The sequence below is a fragment of the Colius striatus genome, chromosome 13 (genome assembly GCF_028858725.1).
Source record: "Colius striatus isolate bColStr4 chromosome 13, bColStr4.1.hap1, whole genome shotgun sequence".
In the NCBI taxonomy this organism is placed as follows: Eukaryota; Metazoa; Chordata; class Aves; order Coliiformes; family Coliidae; genus Colius; species Colius striatus.
Window position 1 is genome coordinate 767798 of NC_084771.1, and position 18279 is coordinate 786076.

The following is an 18279-nucleotide window of genomic DNA, read 5'->3' on the forward strand; positions in this document are numbered from 1 at the left end:
CCCTGCTCTGACCCTGGCCCCTGCCCCTGCCCCTGCACCGTCCCCTGCCCCTGCCCCTGCTCCAGCCCCTGCTCCTGCCCTGTCCCCTGCCCCTGCTCCAGCCCCATCCCCTGCCCCTGTTCCTGCTCGTACTCTGGCCCCTTCCCTAGCCCCTGCCCCCGCTTCGCCACGACCCCAGCCCCTGCTCCAGCCCTGGCCCCTGCCCCGTGCCACCCTGGCCCCGGCCCCGCAGCCCTGTGCTTCCTCCCACCCTCGGCTACCTGCAGCAGCGCTGGGTCCGGAGCTGCGCTGCCACCGGGCCCAGGCCCCATCAGCTGCCGGGACGGCGCCGGGGGCAGCCCCGGCTGCGGTGGCGCGACCCGCCCGCATGCTGCCCGGGAGGCTGCCGGGGCTCCTGCACAGCGCGGAGTGGCCAGCGACAGCCATCCACGGGGGACACCCCGCGCCAGCCGCCAAAGGACAGGCTGGGCCGCGGCCAGCCTCACTGAGCCCGCCTCGAACTTGAGCGTTTAGTGTAAACTTCGAGGGGTTTAGGAGAAGCTGAGGGCAACGCCATCCCCAGCCCTTATCTGAGGGACACACGGCAGGCCAAGCAGCTGCTGAGGGCTGGAGATGATCTCTGCCCGCCTTCCTGCCCCGAGCCAGCCGCTCGGCTCTCCCCGGTCCCACCGCTCTTCTGGCTGGCCTTGGCAGGACTCGGCACCAAACACCTCGGCACCCACAGCCAGGAATGACCAGCACGTGCTGCCTGTGAGCCTGTAAAACTTTTCTGGCTCTGGCTACAGCAAATGCACCGCAGAGATGCTGTAGCCTCAAGGAAGCCATAAACAGGAAAACAAGCCCCAGAGCTGCAGGAACAAGAGGCAGTGCGCAGCTATGGGGTGGGCCAGGAACTCGTCCCAATCAATTCTGTCTCCCAGCCACTAATCCTCCTTAATCTCCTATTTGGTGGCATGTCACAACTCTCCCATCTCATCATTTGGTCTGCACTAACCTTCCTGGGTCACTGAAAGCTCTTAGCAGCATGGTTTGCAAGGAGTCAAGCTTTTTCCCTCCCCTGGCAGTTAGGAGCATAGGCCTGGTGAAGCCAGTGGCACACACAGACAACTTGGCCCCATCACCCATCAAGGCCATGGAGGCAACACAGCTGCACACAGCCAACGGTCCCTTTCCAGTATCCCCTGCTTATGGGCCCTGCTCGCCACAGCACCAGATGCGGAGCCCAGCACAGAATCACCACACATCCATCCCCTCCCTGCGGCTGTTGGCACCTTGGTCCGTTTCACACCCTAGAGGCACAGGGTGAGCAAGCGCCAGCTCCCTTCCTGCAGCCCCTCCAGATCCCAAACCCATGTTGTTGGCGCTCCAACTCCTTCCCCCGCCGTGCCGCCCACGCACCTCACCTCTCCTCGTTGAGGCCACACATGCGAATCCGCTCTGTGCTGGTCCAGTTGTGCACCCCGCTGTAGAGAGGTGCCGTAGAGATCATGACAGCTGCTCCTCACCAGCCGGGACCCGCGGGGCTCCAGGGGCCGCTCTGCCTACAAAAGAAAACCAGAGGGTTGGTAACTCTTCCTGGGACGCTCGCATTCAACCGTGCTTCAGAGAGAGCCGTCCCCAGCTTTGCTGCCAGGCAGACAGGGTACGATGTGTCTGTTTGGAAGAGGGAAAGGAGAAATCAGCAGCACCTCGGGACAGAATCCACACTCTGTTCATCCTTCTGTTGAACAATGTTATTGCCAACAAGCCTCTGGTTACCCCGAGAGTGTCACACAGGTGCTTGCAGACATACACACATCCGTCAAAAGATTCCTCCAAAGGAACCTCCAGCACCAGGCAGCGAGCGGCAAGACAGAGCTGTACCCAGGGTGATGCTCTGTTGAAATGCTGACATCCCCTAGGCTTCATGTGACTTTCATCACCCAGCACAGTTCGAGGGAAAGCCTCAGAGAAGGAGGCAGCAGTGGGGGGAGCCCGGAGGGCGGCAGAGGTTTGCCAATGGTGTCGTCAGGCAGTGCCATCAAGCCGTTACCCCCTCCCTGTGTCAGGAAGGTGCTGCTATTCAGTGGAGTTGCGGGTGGAAACCATGAGGAAACGCAGAGATCCCTGAGCATCCAAGACGCACCGTCGGCTGGGTGGAGCTTTCGAGGGAGAAGGCTGTAGCCAATCGTGCAGTGCTGGCTGCTGGAGCATGAAAGGCAGCCTGGCTGCTTGAGTCCGGATCAGAGAAAAGGGCACGAAGGCAGAGAGGGTCTCAGAGCTAACGACTGGGCTTAGTTGAATCAAGAAGGACCGACTGCAAAGGGCAGAGAGGTGCTGTCACTGAGGTTCCTGGTTCAGAGAAACACTAAAGACCAGAAGGTAAAGCAGACACGGAGCCACAGCAACACGCTGGGTGCAGCGGCTGAGAGTGGGAAGACGCCGAAAGCAACACCTGATCCTCAATCTCCGTTGGCTGTCTTTTCCCTGGCAAACTCCTGGTGACACAGGCTCCAAATGGGACATGCAGCAGCTGAAACAGGCACACGGGGACTCCCTAGGCAGCAGCTCTGGGCACTGAGTGCGGAATCAAGTCACTCCTCCAAAGGCAGCTCCCCACAGCCCAAGTGTGCCAGTGGGGATGCCCCAGGCAGAAAAGCTGGGCCAAGCATGCAGGGGACAGTGGGGTGAGGCAGCTTCTTCGCAAAAGAGAAGTGGCAGACCCGTCTGCACGTAGGAGGGCAAAAGTGAGCGGAGAAGAAGGGGAATTCTGCTAAAGGACACACACCGTAAGGCAGAAGAAGTACTACTTAAGGAAGGGGGAGCTGGGCAGACGCAAAGAGAGAGCAGGGTCATACCCAAAGAGAATGAGAGGTGGCTTGGAGCAGGAAGGGGAGGAGTCTTTTGATGCTTGGAGAGAAACGCAACATAAAGGAAATAGGGGAACAAACAATCTGCGGGGATTTCACCATCTTAGGCTAAACTGAAAGAAGGGGAGGAGGAAGGTTCTGCCCCCAAGCACAGCAGCAGGACAGATGTTTCGGGAGAAATCAAAGGGGACTTTCTGTACAACGGGGGCCAAGGCTGTGTGCGGCTGCACGACGAGCAACGGGAACTGGAGACGAGCTGAAGCCTCAGCCAAGCACAGATCAGGCAGGCGTGACTCGAGAACAGGTCTGGCAAGGGAAGAGTGATAACTGCTGGTACGAGGAGGGGGGAGAAACAGCACCTTTTGGGCACTCGGGTAAGAGTTGACCACAACAGAGGAGGCACGACGGGCACCAGAAGAGCCAAGAGGACACAGCAACAGAGACAGACACTGCTTCATGAATTCTTGGCCTCTGTCCTCCACGGATGACATGGGACATGTGCCAAAGACAGGCATTTCGCAGGGGAGGGAGGACAGTATGGGATGAAGCTGGAACACAAAAAGTCCCATCGAAATATAAGAAAAAATTCTTTCAGTGTTTCAGTGAGGGAGCCCTGGCACAGGCAGCCCAGGGGGGCTGTGGAGGCTCCTGCTCTGGAGGGCTTCAAGACCCGCCTGGACATGTTCCTGTGTGACCTGATCTAGGTGACCCTGCTTCTGCAGGGGGGTTGAACTGGATGATCTCTAAAGGTCCCTTCCAATCCCCACCATTCTATGATTCTATGACAGGAGAGAAAAGGAGTTGAGATTTCAGCTCAGTTGGGGGGGAAACAGCAGACATGGTCTCGGGCACAAACTAGAGAAAAGTGGAGGAGCAGTATCCTTGAGAAGGTGGACCTGGAAGTTTCCTGAGAGATGCAGTGCTGAGCAGCCTCCCAATGCAACACCGAAGCAGAGAGAGCACCTGCAGCCTTCCTGGCTCAAACCACACTTATAGTCAAACCAACACGGGCAAACCAAGAAAATCTCTCGTCTACACACTGGTGCAGCTTAAAGCGACTTTAAATGGCTGTAATTAAACTAGCAGGAACCCCTTGGAGAACACAACTAGGGCATGATTTCACCTCCCTCTCTTCCAGTAGAAGAAGCTGATGAAGCCCTTCTCTCTGCTCAGCCCTTCCACCACGTCGTTGAAGCTGTGCCATGCCCTGGGAACTTGACCAGGTTCAAATCTCTGTTTAAAACCCCCTTTTTTGGTTCTTCCCTGGCTGGACTGGTTTTAACCCATCCCAGCTCCTAGATCGAGGAGGGAGAGAGGGCACAGCCTGGCACAGAATCTGCTTAATCCACTACCTCTGCCAAAGGAAGTGTGTGTATGAAACCAGAGTCTCACTTTGATTCAGCTAAACAGGTGCCCAGCCAATTCTAATGAACTCCAAAGAAAACTAGTTGAGAATGAACTAAGAACATCAGCACTACATTTTTTTGTGGAGAAGCTCGTTGTGTGGTGTGAAAGCTCCTTCACCTCTCAGAATAAAACGAGCTGTGAACAGGAGAGGGGCCAAGAGAGATATTTTGCAACGGCACACACTAATGTGGGGAATTAAAAGCCAGGGGAGGCAGGGGGTTGTTCATTAAGACAAAACCTCTCATCATTTCTGCAAAATGAGAGGATGCTATTCTGCAACCCAGCCTCTTCCAGGCTCCAGGGAAAGCAAAGCAGAAGCTTTTCCTTGCAGCAAAAGCACATTCTCACTCGTGTTAGCAATGACTTAGCCACATGTGGAAGTTCCCTTGGATTAAGTCAAGAAACTACTATCTGTTCTGAAACACCATCGTGCAGTCGGTGGAAAGAAGTTTCCTGCCATGAAGCTCTTCGAGAATGGATATTTTCTTATAATTATCTCTAGACAAATCCTCCTTACACTAAAACCCCAACAGCGCCAAGACAACCATCGTTCCGACACAGGCCGGGCTGAGGGTGGCAGGACAGGCTGCCGTGGCCTTCGTCTACCAGCTCCCACACAGCTGGAGAGAATTAAGGCCACGTAATCTCCGGGCTGACCCCTGTACAAATCCCGCCTGCTCCCCAGCTCTCGGCGATCCCAAGGCGAGGCTTCCTAAGGAAGTTTTCCCCTGCCACGCTGCCTCTTGCATTCGCACCTCCCACCCCAGCGTTAATGCAGCAGAGGGGTGCAGGTGTTGCCAAGCAGACTGGCACATTCTCTCACCAAAAGCCAGTCCCGCTCTTCCTCCCCAAAACACAGCGAGTCCTCAGCAGGTCAGGTCTCTGACCTGACTCAGCTTCCCAGGCACTTGTGCTGGTAAACACACATAGCAGCTCTTCTGCACCACCACCTAACTTCCAGCCACAGGGATCAAAGAGCTTGTTTTTTCCCAGTATTACGAAGCTCTGTTGCCACCTGGTCCAACCCGCTTTTGTACTGCTTCCACTGGGTCAGACAGAGCCACGACCTCCTGCAGCCATCCAACCTCTACGGCAGCTGGGGTACACCCAGACCCACGAGTACAGAAAGGAGATTGTCCCTGTCCGTCACAGAGGCAGCTTGTGCTAACTGGTTCCTCACACTGCTGACACACTCTGCTTTAGGGACGTGCTGTCCTGGCCCCCCAAGATGCTTTTTGTCTCTTTTCCTGCTCTGTGCATTCCTTTTCCTCCCCTCATTCCTGCACGTGAGCCACACACCAACAGGTCGCCGCTGCCTCGGCTGCACCTTGCCTAGGCAGGCACGAGCCAACGGGTACTGAAACGCCAGCAGCCGGGCTCCTAAAACCCCCAGGAGGTTCTAGGAGGCACACAAGGCTCTGGGAAAGCATCTCATCCCCCGACGTGGGTGGGAGAGCACGGGAGCAGAGGCCTGACGAGTCGCGACGTGCACCATTGCCGGCAGCCGGGCTTTGGATGACAGCTCGGGGTGAACTGCTTTGCCCTTCCCCACCGCAGGAGCGGCAGCCACGGCGTGAGCCCGGCGAGGCCAAGGGCCAGCTCCAGAGATGCCGCCATGGGTGCCGTGGGCAGGAACTCGGCGTAGCCTGGCAGACACAGCGACGTGCTCGGCTGGGCTCTGGGACCTTTACGGACCCAGCGAAACGCTGCCCATCGGCAGAGCCTCCTTCCGCGCCGGCGGTGCTCGGCTGCTGCACAGAGTGAGGAAAGCTCGCCAGCCTTAAGCTATGGAAAAGGAGAAAGTCCAGTGCATCCCTCTGCTGCTAGAGACATGGGGCCGGGAAGGATGGGGTGGCTCGCCTCTCCCCAGTGCCGTGGGGCTCCTTTGGCCAGGGGACACAGCGGGAGGCCGGGAGGAACGCACTTTGACCCTGGAAACACACCCGCAGCAGACACCTTTGTAACGTTCATTCAGTGAAACCCCAAAGGCAGCCTTTCTTCCACCCCTCATCCCCCCCAGATGGCCACAAAATATAAAACTAGGTCGAGCTGCTGGAAGCTCGAGTGGGACTTGCCCCTCGGAGCACAGCCCCTGCAGTCCGATCCTTCAGCGGCTGCTTGGCAGGGCTGGGGCAGCGGCCGGCGCCGCCAGGAGCGGGCTCCTGCTCTGCCCATACTTTGCTCACTTTGGCAATCTTCGTTGCCATTAGTAACACAGGTGAGAAATTATATTTGTTTTCCTACGTGGTTGTTGGGCGTCCATTCGAGGTCCAGAGCGAGCACCGGCCCTGCGGGCGGCCTCGAGTGCCTCAGCGAGGACTCGGCTCTGAGCATCGCTGCACAAAACACCTTTAACTGCTGGCAAAAAAAAAAGAACCCCCCAAAAATGACCAAAATCACGACGGTGGTGTGGCAGGGCTGCCAGCGGGCACGAGGCACAGCATGGGAAACATTCAAATGAGAACATCCAGAAAAAGGAAACCGATTTTCTCACGTTCCCACTCCCGCAGAGGTCAGAAGCTGTGGCGCAACTGCCCAGGAGCAGCTTGTGTGGAGCGCAGAGGGCCAGGCCAGGCCGCCTGCGCTGCCGTGCTGGGCACGGGGGGCTCAGGCCGGCACGCCGGCCCCCAGCTCGGTTTGGGTTGCCAGCGGCTGCAGAGTGGCCCCGGCTGCTGCTGCGGGGCTGAGCCGGGCTTTGGCCACACGCATTTGCTTAAGCTGATTTAAAGACACAGTAACACGGCAAGTAATGACAGATCCTGGGCACGACGAACAGGGAATCAGAAACAGAAAAGCCACCTCCGTGGCTGTGTTACAAAAAAGAAAAGTTGGTGGCCCATCCCGTAGGTGATGTGACAACAAGCCACAGCTGCCGGGCACTGGTGTCACCAAACCCCCACTCACTTGGGACAACCGGGTTGTCCCAGCGCAGCCCTCAGTCGCTGGTCCTTGAGGGCTGAATCGGTCCCCACGGGCAGACAGTGCTCAGAAACGTTGAACATGAGAAGCTGGCTTCTTCCAAAACACCGTGAGAGAAGAGCAGCCCCCTGGCCGCAGCAGCGGGCATGGCAGAGCCCAGAGGGCCCAGGGGTAACTCCTGCTGCAGGCCAAACCACGCCGTGGGCCGCTCTCGGAAACACATCCCCAGATGCCAGTGACAGAGACTGAGCTGGTGCCCTTGACACGCAGCCCCCCAGCACCGGGACATGCGGGAACCAAAGGCTGGTGAGGAAAAAGGGAGGGCGGGGAGGGGAAGGCTGATGCAGACATGGCATAGAAGATGCAGACACGCTGCCAAGGGCACGGGGTGCTCCGGCCCCACCTCGCACACACCCCCTCGATAGTGTTGGCAGGCGGCTAGGATGAGGGTGCTGGAGAGGGGGTGCCCTGGAAGGAGAAGAAACTTGCTTCCTCTTTATTTTAGCCTAGAACACCTTTTCCTGGTGCTTTTCTGACCCGGCTTCACCCACGCTCGGACGAAGGCAGCGGGTTTGCGCACCGAGCAGCGGCAATAGACCTCCCGAGTACCGACACTCCGCCGAAGGAGTTTTGGTTTCCCCTTCGGTGAAGACCCGCCTCCTCCTCCTGCCCGGTCCTGCCGCTGCCCGACCACCACCGGGTCCCGGCCCGGGGGCCCGGCCGCCCCCACCGCAGCCGCCGCGGGCTTCGGGGGGGGCGGCGGAGCAGGAGCGGCACCGCCCCGGCCCGGCCCCGGCCTGACGCTCTGGGGCCGGCATCGCCGCGTGGGGGGTGTTCCCTGGCCGGGCCCCGGACCCCGAGCCCCGCGAGGCCGCGGCACGGCCCATGGCCCCGCGCCGCCACCGGAGCCCCGCAGGGGCCGGATCCCCCTCCTCCTCCCCCCCCGCCTCGTGACACACCGGTCCCCGCGGCCGCTCCGTGGGCTTCGCGCCGCAGCCTTGACGGGGTGCAGGCCCTGCGGCGCTGCCCCGCCGCCCGCAGCCCCCGGCCCCGCCGCCCGACCCGGCTCAACAGTTGTCCCCGGGGCCGCTCCCCCGCAGAGCGTGGCCCCGCCGCCGCTCGTCCCGCAGCCTCGCTGGCCACGGCCAGGCCCCCGCGCTGCCGCACCGGGGCAGCCCCGAACATGGAGGTGGCGGCGGCGGCGCTGCCCCCGGGGAGGGCTCTTCCGCCATCGCACGGGGCCCGCACGGCCGGCACCCAGGGCTTGCGGCGGGCCCCGGGCACGGCGGCCGACGGGGCAGGCTCGGGCCACGCCGCCAAACTCCGCGAACGCCCGGCGCCGCCGTCCCGCCGCTGCCGGCCGCCGCCCCGGCAGCGCTGCGCTCCGGCGGCCGCCCCGCCCCGCCGCGCCGCCCCGGGACCCCCCGCGCCGCCCGGGGAGCGGCAGGTGCCGCCGGTGCCGGTGCTGCCGCGCGAGGCTGGGCAGAGGCACGCCGCGCCGTCGCGGGGCAGCGAGCGGAGCCTTCCGCCGCCCGCCCGCTGCCCCCGGCCCGGCGCTGTCAGTGCCCGCCAGCCCCGCCTGCGCTCCCGCCGCTGTCCCGCCGCAGGACGCTGCCCATCGCGCCCGTCGCCCTCAACCGCCGCCGCCACCCCCCCCCCCCGCGCGCCTCCCCGCCGCCACCCCGGGGGTGTCCCGGGACCGTTTCCATGGAGACCCCGTCCAACCGGGCGGGGGATCGGGCCACTCGCTCCCGTCCGCCTCACACGCATCCCCCCCCCCACGCCCCCCCCTTCGCTGGGTGCGGGGCCGCGCGGGCCCGCGGTGCCCGGGCAGCGGGGGCCGGGCGTCCGGCGCGGGGCGGCGAGGCGGGGGGGTGGGGGGGGGGCGGGCACGCACCTGCTTCCCGAGCCGGGCGGGGGGCGGCGGGCCGGGGCGGGCCCCCTGCCCGAGGCGGCGGGTCGGACACTGGGCGCTGCGAGCGGCGGTTCGGCGGCGGCGGCGGAGACACTGGCAGCGGCAGCCGGAGTGTGAGGGCGAGAGCGAGCCGCCGCCGCGGGGGCTGACGGGAGCTGTAGTCCGGCGCCCCCGGCCCGCCGGCCGCCGCGCCGCCCCGCGGACTGCGGCTCCCGGCGTGCCGTGCGGCCAGCCCTGCCCGCGCGGGGGGGGCTGCGCGGAGCCAGCCGAGTCCGGAGAGGGAACGGGCGGGCGGGGAGCGAGCGGGGGGGGGAGGGAGCGAGGGAGGGGGCTCCGAGCCCGGCACAGCCCGCGGGAGGGGGCGCGGGGGGAGGCCGCTCCCGCCCGGGAGGGGCTGCACGGCTCCGCGGACGGCGCGGCGCGGGGGGAGCCCCACGCACACGCACACACACACACACACACACGCACACGCCCGACCCCGCGCCGGGGCACCGGCGCCCGCACCGGGGAGCGGCGCTCGCTCCGCACCGGGGGGAGGAGAAGGAGGAGGAGGCGGCGGGGGCGGGCGCTCGCTCCACGCCCGGCCAGCGGCTGGGCGCCCGGCAGCGGGCAGCGCTGGACGGGCAGTGCCTGCAGCGAGCGCGGCGCCCGCAGCCCCGGTGCCCGCCGGCGGGCGCAGCGCCGCCAAGCCGAGCCGAGCCTGGCCGGGACGGCGGAGCGGGCGCGGATCCGCCTGCCCTCCCGAGGTGGGCGCGGAGCCCCCGCCCCGGCGGCGGCGATGGCGCTGGGTGCTTTCCCCTCGCTCCGGGCCCGGTGCCCCGCCGGGAGGGCAGCGCTGCGGGGCGGCCCCGGGCGGGGGTCGAGGCGCCTCCCCCGCGCCATGCGGAGCACCGGGCGGCACGACACGCCACGACACGGCGGCTGGAACTTTCTCATCAGCCCCCGCCCGCGGCACCGGGGCCCGCAGGCCCGGCGTCCGCCGCGCACACACACACACACACACACCCCCCCACACACCGCCTCCCCTCCCCGCGGTGCCCGGTGCGGGGCGGCCCCGGCGGTGCCCGGCCGCGCCCCCGGCCTGCTCCGGCCCGGTCGTTTCGCTGGGCCCGCCCCGCACCGCCCTGCCGACTGACAGCCTCTCCCGGCCCCCGCACGGGCCTCGGGGACCCGCGGCCCCGTGGCGCCCTTAGCGCGGCCCGGCTGCGTGTCCCCGGCCCTGTCCGGGCCCGGCCCCGCCTGTCCCTGCCCCCGGCCCCGGCCCTGCCACGCCGCCCCGGCCGTGCCCCGGCTGCCCGAGCCCGGCGCAGGCACCGCCCCGCCGCCCTCTCCCCTGCCCCGCCGCCTGTCACGGGCAGCGCTGCCTGCGCCCGGCCTCCCCCTGCACGGCCCCCGGCACGGCCGCCCCGTGCGATGCCTCCGGCCTGCCGGCACCCGCCCCGGCGCCTCCGCCGCTCCTCCCTGCCGCCCGCCCGGGGGGGAAGGACGGACCCTCCCGGGGCAGCGGGCCGGGGGCTGCGGGGGCAGCGCGGCGCGGGCTTGTCCCGGGGCCGGTGAGGAGCAGGCGAGGCGGGCAGGCAGCGGTCCGCAGGGCCAAGGGCTGGGGGCTGCGCCGCGGGGCCTGCTGGGGCCGCCGGGTGCTGGGGGGTCAGGGACGTTGGGTTGGGGGCCCCTGGAGCCCGCGGTGGGTGCCGCAGGAGCCGGCGGGACCCTCACTGCTCCGGCCTCTTGCATCCTGGTGCTGCACCGGAGAGCCCGGCTGGCCCCCGCTCGGCTCTGGTGCCACTTTGTGCCCCAGATTCGGCCTGTCTGACGGCAGAGCCTGTCTGCGCTCTGCGCTGGCAGCAGACAGGGCCCTGCCGGAGTTGGGGTACCCCACGGGCACGGGCAGCAGCTATATTCCCCCAGCCGGCACCTCTCGGGTGGCACCCGCACCCTGCTGTCACCTGCTGCTGCCGGCAGCATCTGCAGCACCAAACCTTCCCTGTGCCTCAGAAGGGGAAAAACGCCTTACAAAGGGATGGAGCTCCATCAGGTTTTGGCTGTAAAGGCCACGATAGCTCCGGGCAGGGGACTGCGTGTGTTCCTCCGGGGATGCGGCCGCAGCTTCGGGCACGGGGCCGTGGGAAGGAGGGTGCTGAGCCCGGAGGTGTGCAGGCTGGGGCGAGGCCGGATACCTGCAGGCAGCACTGCGAAGGGCAGTGGCGTCAAACACGGCGGGGGGGGGGGGCTGGCAGTGCTCAGGGAAGGCGGAGAGCGAGGGCTGAGCGCCGATGGCTGGGAGGGAGGGAGCTCTCCCCGCAGAGAGGACGACTCGGTTTCTCCTCTGTTACCTCAGTGCCTCCTGCCCTTTGCCTCCAACCATGCCACAGGCAAAGGAGATGCTCTGTTTCAGAGGCTGGGCAGCCACAGGCACACGACCGGCTCCTGGTTGATTAGGACCTGCCTTATTTACATCCTGGCACAATTAAAAGCAGAGGGTTTGGGTATTGGCCTCATCCTGCAGCCAGCCTGGCCCATCCCTGCAGGAACCGCAGCAGGGGACGCGCCGTGCCAGCCGGGAGGGCTCCACGTCCCACCACCCTGTGCCTTCCCGCTCTGAACAGAGCCTGCCAACACTTTAACCTCCTCAGGATGGGATTGGTGGCACCCAAGGGCTTCTAAAAGGTGGTGCTCAAAAATTCTGTGGCCCTCAGGTTAGTGCTGTGAAAGAGGAAAGTGTGGGGAGTGAGGAGCATCCCTCGTCCGGGGGCAGAGGGTCATACAGCAGGCAGGGACCTGCAGCAAGGCCAGCGTGACTCGTCTCTCCATGTGCATGGCAGAACTATGCTTGGGGAAACTCACCAGTAGCTTCTCAGCAGGAAAAAGCCCATCTGGCCACAGTGGGCAGAGCTGGGGGCTCCATGGACTCAGGGGCACCTCCCCCGGGGGCAGTGGGATGCGGCATGTGCCCTCCATGTGCTCAGGGTGCTGCCCATCCCCTGCCCAAGCAAGGCCCCGAGCCAGCCCAGCTGTTGTTACTGCTTCCTTTAGGTTCTTTTGCATTTACTTTGTCCCTTTCCTCTGGTTCTGGGCAGCACCTGTGTCACCCCCCGAGCTGGGAGCAGAAATGTGTTGGCTGATGGCCTCAGCCAAGCAGCGGTGAGGGAAGTGCCGCTGGCACGTGGCACCCTCTGTCCTGCCAGGCCGTGGGTGGGGAGACCTCAAACCCTTCTCAGGACTGTTTTGGTGTCTCTGCCCGGCCCTGAGCAGCTCTCAGCCCCTCCAGCTGGGCTGGTTGCCCAGGAGATGCAAAGGGAGGGCTCTGGTTTGAGGGCATCTCACAGCCTTCCCCTCCCATGAAGGTGGCTGGAGCTGGTGGTGGGGACGAGGGCTGGTGGCTCCTGGTGCCAGGAGAAGAGAGATTGCGGTGACATCTCATGCCTCCCATGATGCCACATCCAGCTGCCCATCCCACGAGCATCTTGTCACCAGGCTGGTCCTGCAGTGGACAGCCCAGCTCCAGAGCTTCACTGGGAAGATGGAGTTGTGGCCGAGGAACCAGAGCCCTGAAGGTAGGAAGGGGGTTCCCATCAAGACAGTCAGAGCATCCGTGGCTACAAGGTCTAGGGTCTCTCTCTGGATTTCTCGGGGCTTTCCCTTCTGCCCTGAGGGAGGACCCTCTGTGCTGCTCCCTCTGTGGTGGACAGGCAGCTCACCTGGTGTGGCAACTGGCTCTAACTACAGCCCGTGCCTCCCCGCTTTCCATGGGCTGTCCCCACGCCGACACACACTTCTGCGTGTGTGAAGGTGCAGCTAAAAGCTGAGCAGCTGCCTCCCCTCCTGCCTGCTGGCACTGGGGCACAGAGCAGGGAGGGCAGGAAGGCCACAGGTCCCACTGCACTCTGTGGTGCTGTGCAGCCCCTTTCCCCTGGCTCAGGGCATGCAGCAGGGGCTGAGGAGGGACATGGGATGGAGTCCCCCCTCCTGCACAAGGAACTGCATCTCTTTGTTACAAGGAGGTTGAGGCTTTGAACCCAGTCACTGGGGACAAAACCATGCTGCTTCTGCACCAGGAAGGGGGTTTGATGGCTTGAGGATTTGGGTTACATCACCTTGGGCTTTCCACGGGCAGCACTGGGAGCTCCAGGCTGGCCACCCCGTCCCCACATGCTCTGGAAGGCTGCTTTGGGACTGGCCTCGGTGCTGGCTGGAGAGCGTCGGGAAATGAGGCATCACCTGCAGTGCATCTCGGAGCCTGCAGCGGCTGCGCTGCGGCTGCTGCCCCCCCTCCACCACATCCCCTGGGAGAAGCCCCGGGCTGGGAGGGCACCTTTGGTAGGCGAGAATTTAGGAACCATGCTGTGCCCAGGAGCCGAGGGGAGAGATGGCAGCTTGGGCAAGAGCAGCCTTAACTCAGTGACAGAGGGGAGAAGGATGCAACGGGGCAGCAGCCTGGGGAGCCCCATGAAACAGGCGAGGAGCCCAGCGGGGCTGGCAAGGGGTGCCCGCCGCCAACTCTGCCTTCACCCCAGCCCCTTTCTGAGGACCCCGGAGCAGGAGGCAGAGCTGGGCCTGCCCCTGCTCCGCCCCGGGGCTGCTCCACCGGCTCCCCGGCTCCTCTATTGTCCGTCCTCCAGCCCCGAGCTCCCCAGGTCCGGCTTTGGAAGCCGCCGAGGTCTCCTGATTGTAGCTGGAGACAAAGAGAGCGGGTCTTTGACCGCAACAACGCCCGCTGCGTCTGACAGCCAGCGCCTGGGGCCGCTGGAGACACCGCCGGCAGCCGAGGGGATGGCCGGGCTGCGCGGGCCGGGCTGCGTGTGGCTCCCCGCAGCTGAAAGCTGGAGCGGCCGCCAGTGCCCGCCCGCGGGCGTCCCCCCGCTCGCTGCCGCCCGCAGCTCAGGGCTCGGGGCGGCCGCAGTTCCCCGCAGCTCCGGGCTCGGAGCGGCCGCAGCTCCCCGCAGCTCAGGGCTCGGGGCGGCCGCAGCTCCCCGCAGCTCCGGGCTCGGGGCGGCCGCAGCTCCCCGCAGGCACGGGGCTCGGGGCGGCCTCGGCGGGGGCAGGTCGGGCTGGGAGCGGGGGCGGCGGCGCGGGGAGGCGGCGGGGCCGGGGCTGCGGCGGGGGCGGCGCGGGCTGAACCGGCCCCGCGCGTCCTGCCCCGCGCCGGGCGAGCACCGGCGGGTCCTGGCGCCTCCCGCTCAGCTGCTCGTCTGCGCGGCCGCGGCTCGCTCGGGGGATCCCGCCGTGTGCGGAGCGAGGGACTGCGACCTCTGCAGCGGCTGCGGCTGACGCCGCGTTTGCAGCACCAGGCGGCGGACGCGCCGTGCAGCCGCGGCCACGAGGACGCCTGTCTGAGCAGCCTCTGCTTCCCCCGCTCCGATCTGCCTCAAAGCCGCCCCCTTGGGGACCCTCATTTCCTGCCCCCGAGGCTGTTAGTGCTGCGGCTCTGCTGGAGCCCAGCCAGGCACTCCCCCTCTCCTGCCTGCCGCAGCTTTGGGCTTGGCTACCTGGTCTCCCCAGGTGTCGGCGAGCGGAGCAGTGCTCTGCTCCCTGCCCCACGGCCCTGGCAACCCTCCATGGCCGCACTGTGCCCAGCACATCGTTTGGGATTTGCGAGGCGGCAGTTGGGACAAAGTCATCAGGGAAATACGGGGACTATCCCCCTGTCCTCCCCAGGCAGCTGCGGGGACATTACAGCGTGACTGGGTCTGGCCCTGGATGGGGGGCGAGGCTTCTGGCTGCTCCAGCCCGGGCAACCGTTCACTCTGCCAGCAGCTCGTGTCCCTGTGCCCGTCACCGAACCCGGGGTGAGGAGCGGTTGGGTCCCGCCCGGGGAGCTGCCACGGGCCCCGGCCACCGTCTCCGTGGGAATGGCCCCGCTGTGGGAGCGAGGATCCCGGTTACAGCATCTCGGTGGAAATCTCTGGCTCAGGTTGTGCCGTGCTGGATACGGCATCTCCATGGAAACCCTCCCGTTCAGGCTGTGCGGGCTCGGGAGATGCCATCTCCACGGAAACGCGCTGCGGGGCCGGTGTGCGGGGCCGGGCACCCGCTGCCCCGGGCAGTCCCGGCTGTGGGGCGGTGGAGGAGAGCCCGGCCCGCCCCCAGGGCTGGCAGGGGCCTGGGGAGTAGAGGAAAGAGAGTGGGCCACCCTGTCCCGGCACAGGGCCAAGAGGGACGGGGAAATCCGGGAGCGCTCCTGTGCCTCAAATACCAACAGAAAACCTCCTTCCCCTGCCCGTCCTCTCTGTGCCCAGGCCCGTGCCAAGCAGAGCCTCCCATCTCCATCGGGTTTTGGGGGAACTCACCCCCCTCTTCCACTTCTGGGCAGGACCTTTCCCAATGCCTTCTAGGGGTGGGGGTATTCAGGGACACAGAAATCCCCTGATCCCAGCAGCAAAGGCGTGAGACCCTCCCCCAGGGCCGGAGTTTGGGCCACGACAGCCCCAGCGCTCTCACGCGTGTCCCGCAGCACGGGAAGCGGGAGGGCTGAGCCCGGGCCTCGCAAATAGCCCAGGCAAAATATTTGACGGGTTATTTATAGCCTGCATTCAAAAAAAACACCCAAGCAACAACAAAAAGCCCCAACAAAAACCCAGTCACCGAAAGCGATTCAGTTGTGGATTTGAAATCTGCCTTGGACTTGCCCCCGCACTCCCCTGGTCTCCCGGCGCCCCCTGCCCCGGGCAGCCCGGCGGGACGGCCACGGCCCAGCACCCATCCAGACACACAGCCCAGCACCCATACAGACACAGCCCAGCACCCAGCCGGGCACGGCCCAGCACCCAGCCAGACACAGCCCAGCACCCAGCAGTCACACATCCCAGCACCCATGCAGACACAGCCCAGCACCCATCCAGACACACAGCCCAGCACCCATGCAGACACACAGCCCAGCACCCATGCAGACACAGCCCAGCATCCATCCAGACACAGCCCAGCATCCATCCAGACACACAGCCCAGCATCCATCCAGACACAGCGGAGCACCCAGCCGGGCACGGCCCAGCACCCAGCCAGACACAGCGGAGCACCCAGCCGGGCACAGCCCAGCACCCATGCAGACATCGCCCAGCACCCAGCCAGTCATACATCCCAGCACCCAGCCAGACACAGCCCAGCACCCATCCAGACACAGCCCAGCATCCATCCAGACACAGTTCAGCACCCATCCGGACACAGCCCCGCACCCAGCCAGACACACAGCTCAGCACCCATCCGGACACAGCCCCGCACCCAGCCAGACACACAGCTCAGCACCCATCCGGACACAGCCCAGCCCCGCCGCGCTTCCCGGCCCTGCCGGCTGCTCCCCCAGCCCGGGCTGCCGGGGCCAGTGCTGCCGGCCGGGATCAGCCGCTGCTGCCCTGGCCCCGGTAGCGGCTCGGCCGCCCTGGCCCCGGCTCCCGGCTGTGTCCGCTCGGCTTTGACGTCGCCCGGAAAGCGGCCAGTAAGGGCAAGCGGCTGGGCTCCGGCTCCGGCGGGACCGGCGCCCGCCCTCGCACCGGCGGCTGCCGAGCCCTGACCGGCGAGGAAGGGGCTTCTGTGCCCGGGACCCACCGCCCCGCACCTCGCGGTGCCGCCGCAGCGGGAGCGGCGCCGGGCCGGACCGTGGCACAGGGAGGGCTGGGGGCGGGCCGGGAAGGGCTCAGCGGCGGCCGCTCCAGGGCTCCTGCACGGGGCTCCCCCAGCACTGCCCCGGCTGCCCCCTCCCAGGAGCCGCCCACCGGCACCCCCGCTGTCCCCTTTCCTGCAGCGCTTTCCAGCCCTGCAACGGGGCTTTGATGGAAATATCCTGGCACTGACATTCCTGTGCCCAGCAGATTTAGTCCTGCAGGGCAGGTGAGGGCACACCCGTGCCCTCGGGGTGGGAGTGCCAGAAGGGTCTGTGCTGGAGGGCAGGAGCTGTCTCAGGAGCCCGGAAGGGCCAGCACAGCAGCCCAGGTGCTCTGCTACACACAGCTTTCTCTTTGAACTCGTCCTCAGCTCCCCACACTGACCCTGTGTTTGTTTTCAAAGCATTTCTGGGTACTGGGAAGCCCCAGTTCAAGCCCAGCCCAGTGCTGCCCTTCCTCATGGCACAGGACACATCCAGCTCTGTGGTCCCTGGTACTGCCAGCTGAGCACCAGCCACTCACACCACAGGACCAAGCTCAGCATGAAGCAGCCTCTGAACTGAGGGGCCACGTGTTGGCAGGTGCCACTCACTGCTCCAGGTGCTCCCAGGTGCCCTGGGCTGGGATCAGACCTGGTGGCCTCAGTCCTCATCAGGATCTACACCCCAGGCCAGGCCTGCCCTGGTGCCACCATCACCCCAGCTCTGGCAGGGAGCATCATCCTGGTGCCACCATCACCCCAACCCTGGCAGGGAGCATTGCTCCTGCTCCAGGGCAGCTGAGGAGGTCCCAGTCCAGCTCAGGGCTGGGCTATGCAGCCCCTCCTTGGGGTACAGGGGCAGCTGATGGCCCCTTACCATACGCCAAGTGAAATGTGGGGAGTGGGGCCCAAGAGGTGCGTGGGGTCCCCATCGCTGCAGCCAGGCAAAGGGCAGGACAGGGCTCTGCAGCGCCTGAGCTGAGCCACCAGCAGCTCTGCTCTGTAAAGCCTCTCAGGGCCTCCCAGCCCAGGGCCAGGAGCTGGAGGAGCGGGACTCAGGGCACAGGGTGGGGGGCTGGGGCTGGCTGTGACCCCTGGGGAAGTTGGGGAGCCCAAGGCTGGCTGCGGGGGGGGAAAGGCAGCAGAGGGGCCGTGCAGGGAGAGGGCCCCCGGGGCTGCTGGCATGACCCTGCCTCGCCATGAGGCTCTGGCACCTGGCCCCAAGCGCAGCGTGAGCTAGGCATGGGGGCAGGGGCTGGGGAGAAGGCTGGCAATGTGGGAACAGAGCCCTGGCACCACCAGCTGAGCTGTGTCCTGGCTCCTGGGAGGGGCCAAAGAGGGACTGAAGGGAGCTGCAGGGCCAGCTGAGGAGGGAGGACATTCAGAGAGAGAAATGTGGGGCCAGGGCTCAGCTCAGCACAGGAGTCATAAAAACTGTCCTAAATGGAAAAGGTACAAGGGAGAAGAGTAGAGGGAAGGTGAAGCCCAGCCCAGAGAGCACCGGGAGCTGCTCCAGCCCCTGCCCCAGCCCTCAGCAGCACCTCCCAGCTCTGACCCAGGGGCTGCTCCCCTGGTCCTGGGCTTTGCCCCCCCCAGAACGACACCGTTCCCGCA

The 18279-nt window shown here is 65.6% G+C and overlaps 2 protein-coding genes across 3 annotated transcripts in view; both read right to left on the reverse strand.

Annotated features, from left to right (window-relative positions):
• The window catches only part of BCORL1 (BCL6 corepressor like 1), a 27842-nt gene extending 18683 nt beyond the window's left edge, over window positions 1–9159 (reverse strand). For both annotated transcript variants that reach the window (XM_062006310.1, XM_062006311.1), the window contains exons 1-2: window positions 9073–9159; window positions 1404–1541 (exon numbers count right to left, since the gene is read on the reverse strand). In XM_062006310.1, coding sequence (XP_061862294.1) covers window positions 1404–1489 — 86 coding nt within the window. In that variant the 5' untranslated portion in view covers window positions 1490–1541; window positions 9073–9159. The remainder of the gene's footprint in view (window positions 1–1403; window positions 1542–9072) is intronic.
• On the reverse strand, window positions 8809–10824 carry LOC133626630 (basic proline-rich protein-like). The gene has a single exon (XM_062006973.1). It carries the CDS (start codon window positions 10822–10824, stop codon window positions 8809–8811), a length of 2016 nt encoding a protein of 671 aa, XP_061862957.1.
• Window positions 10825–18279: the final 7455 nt, after the last annotated feature.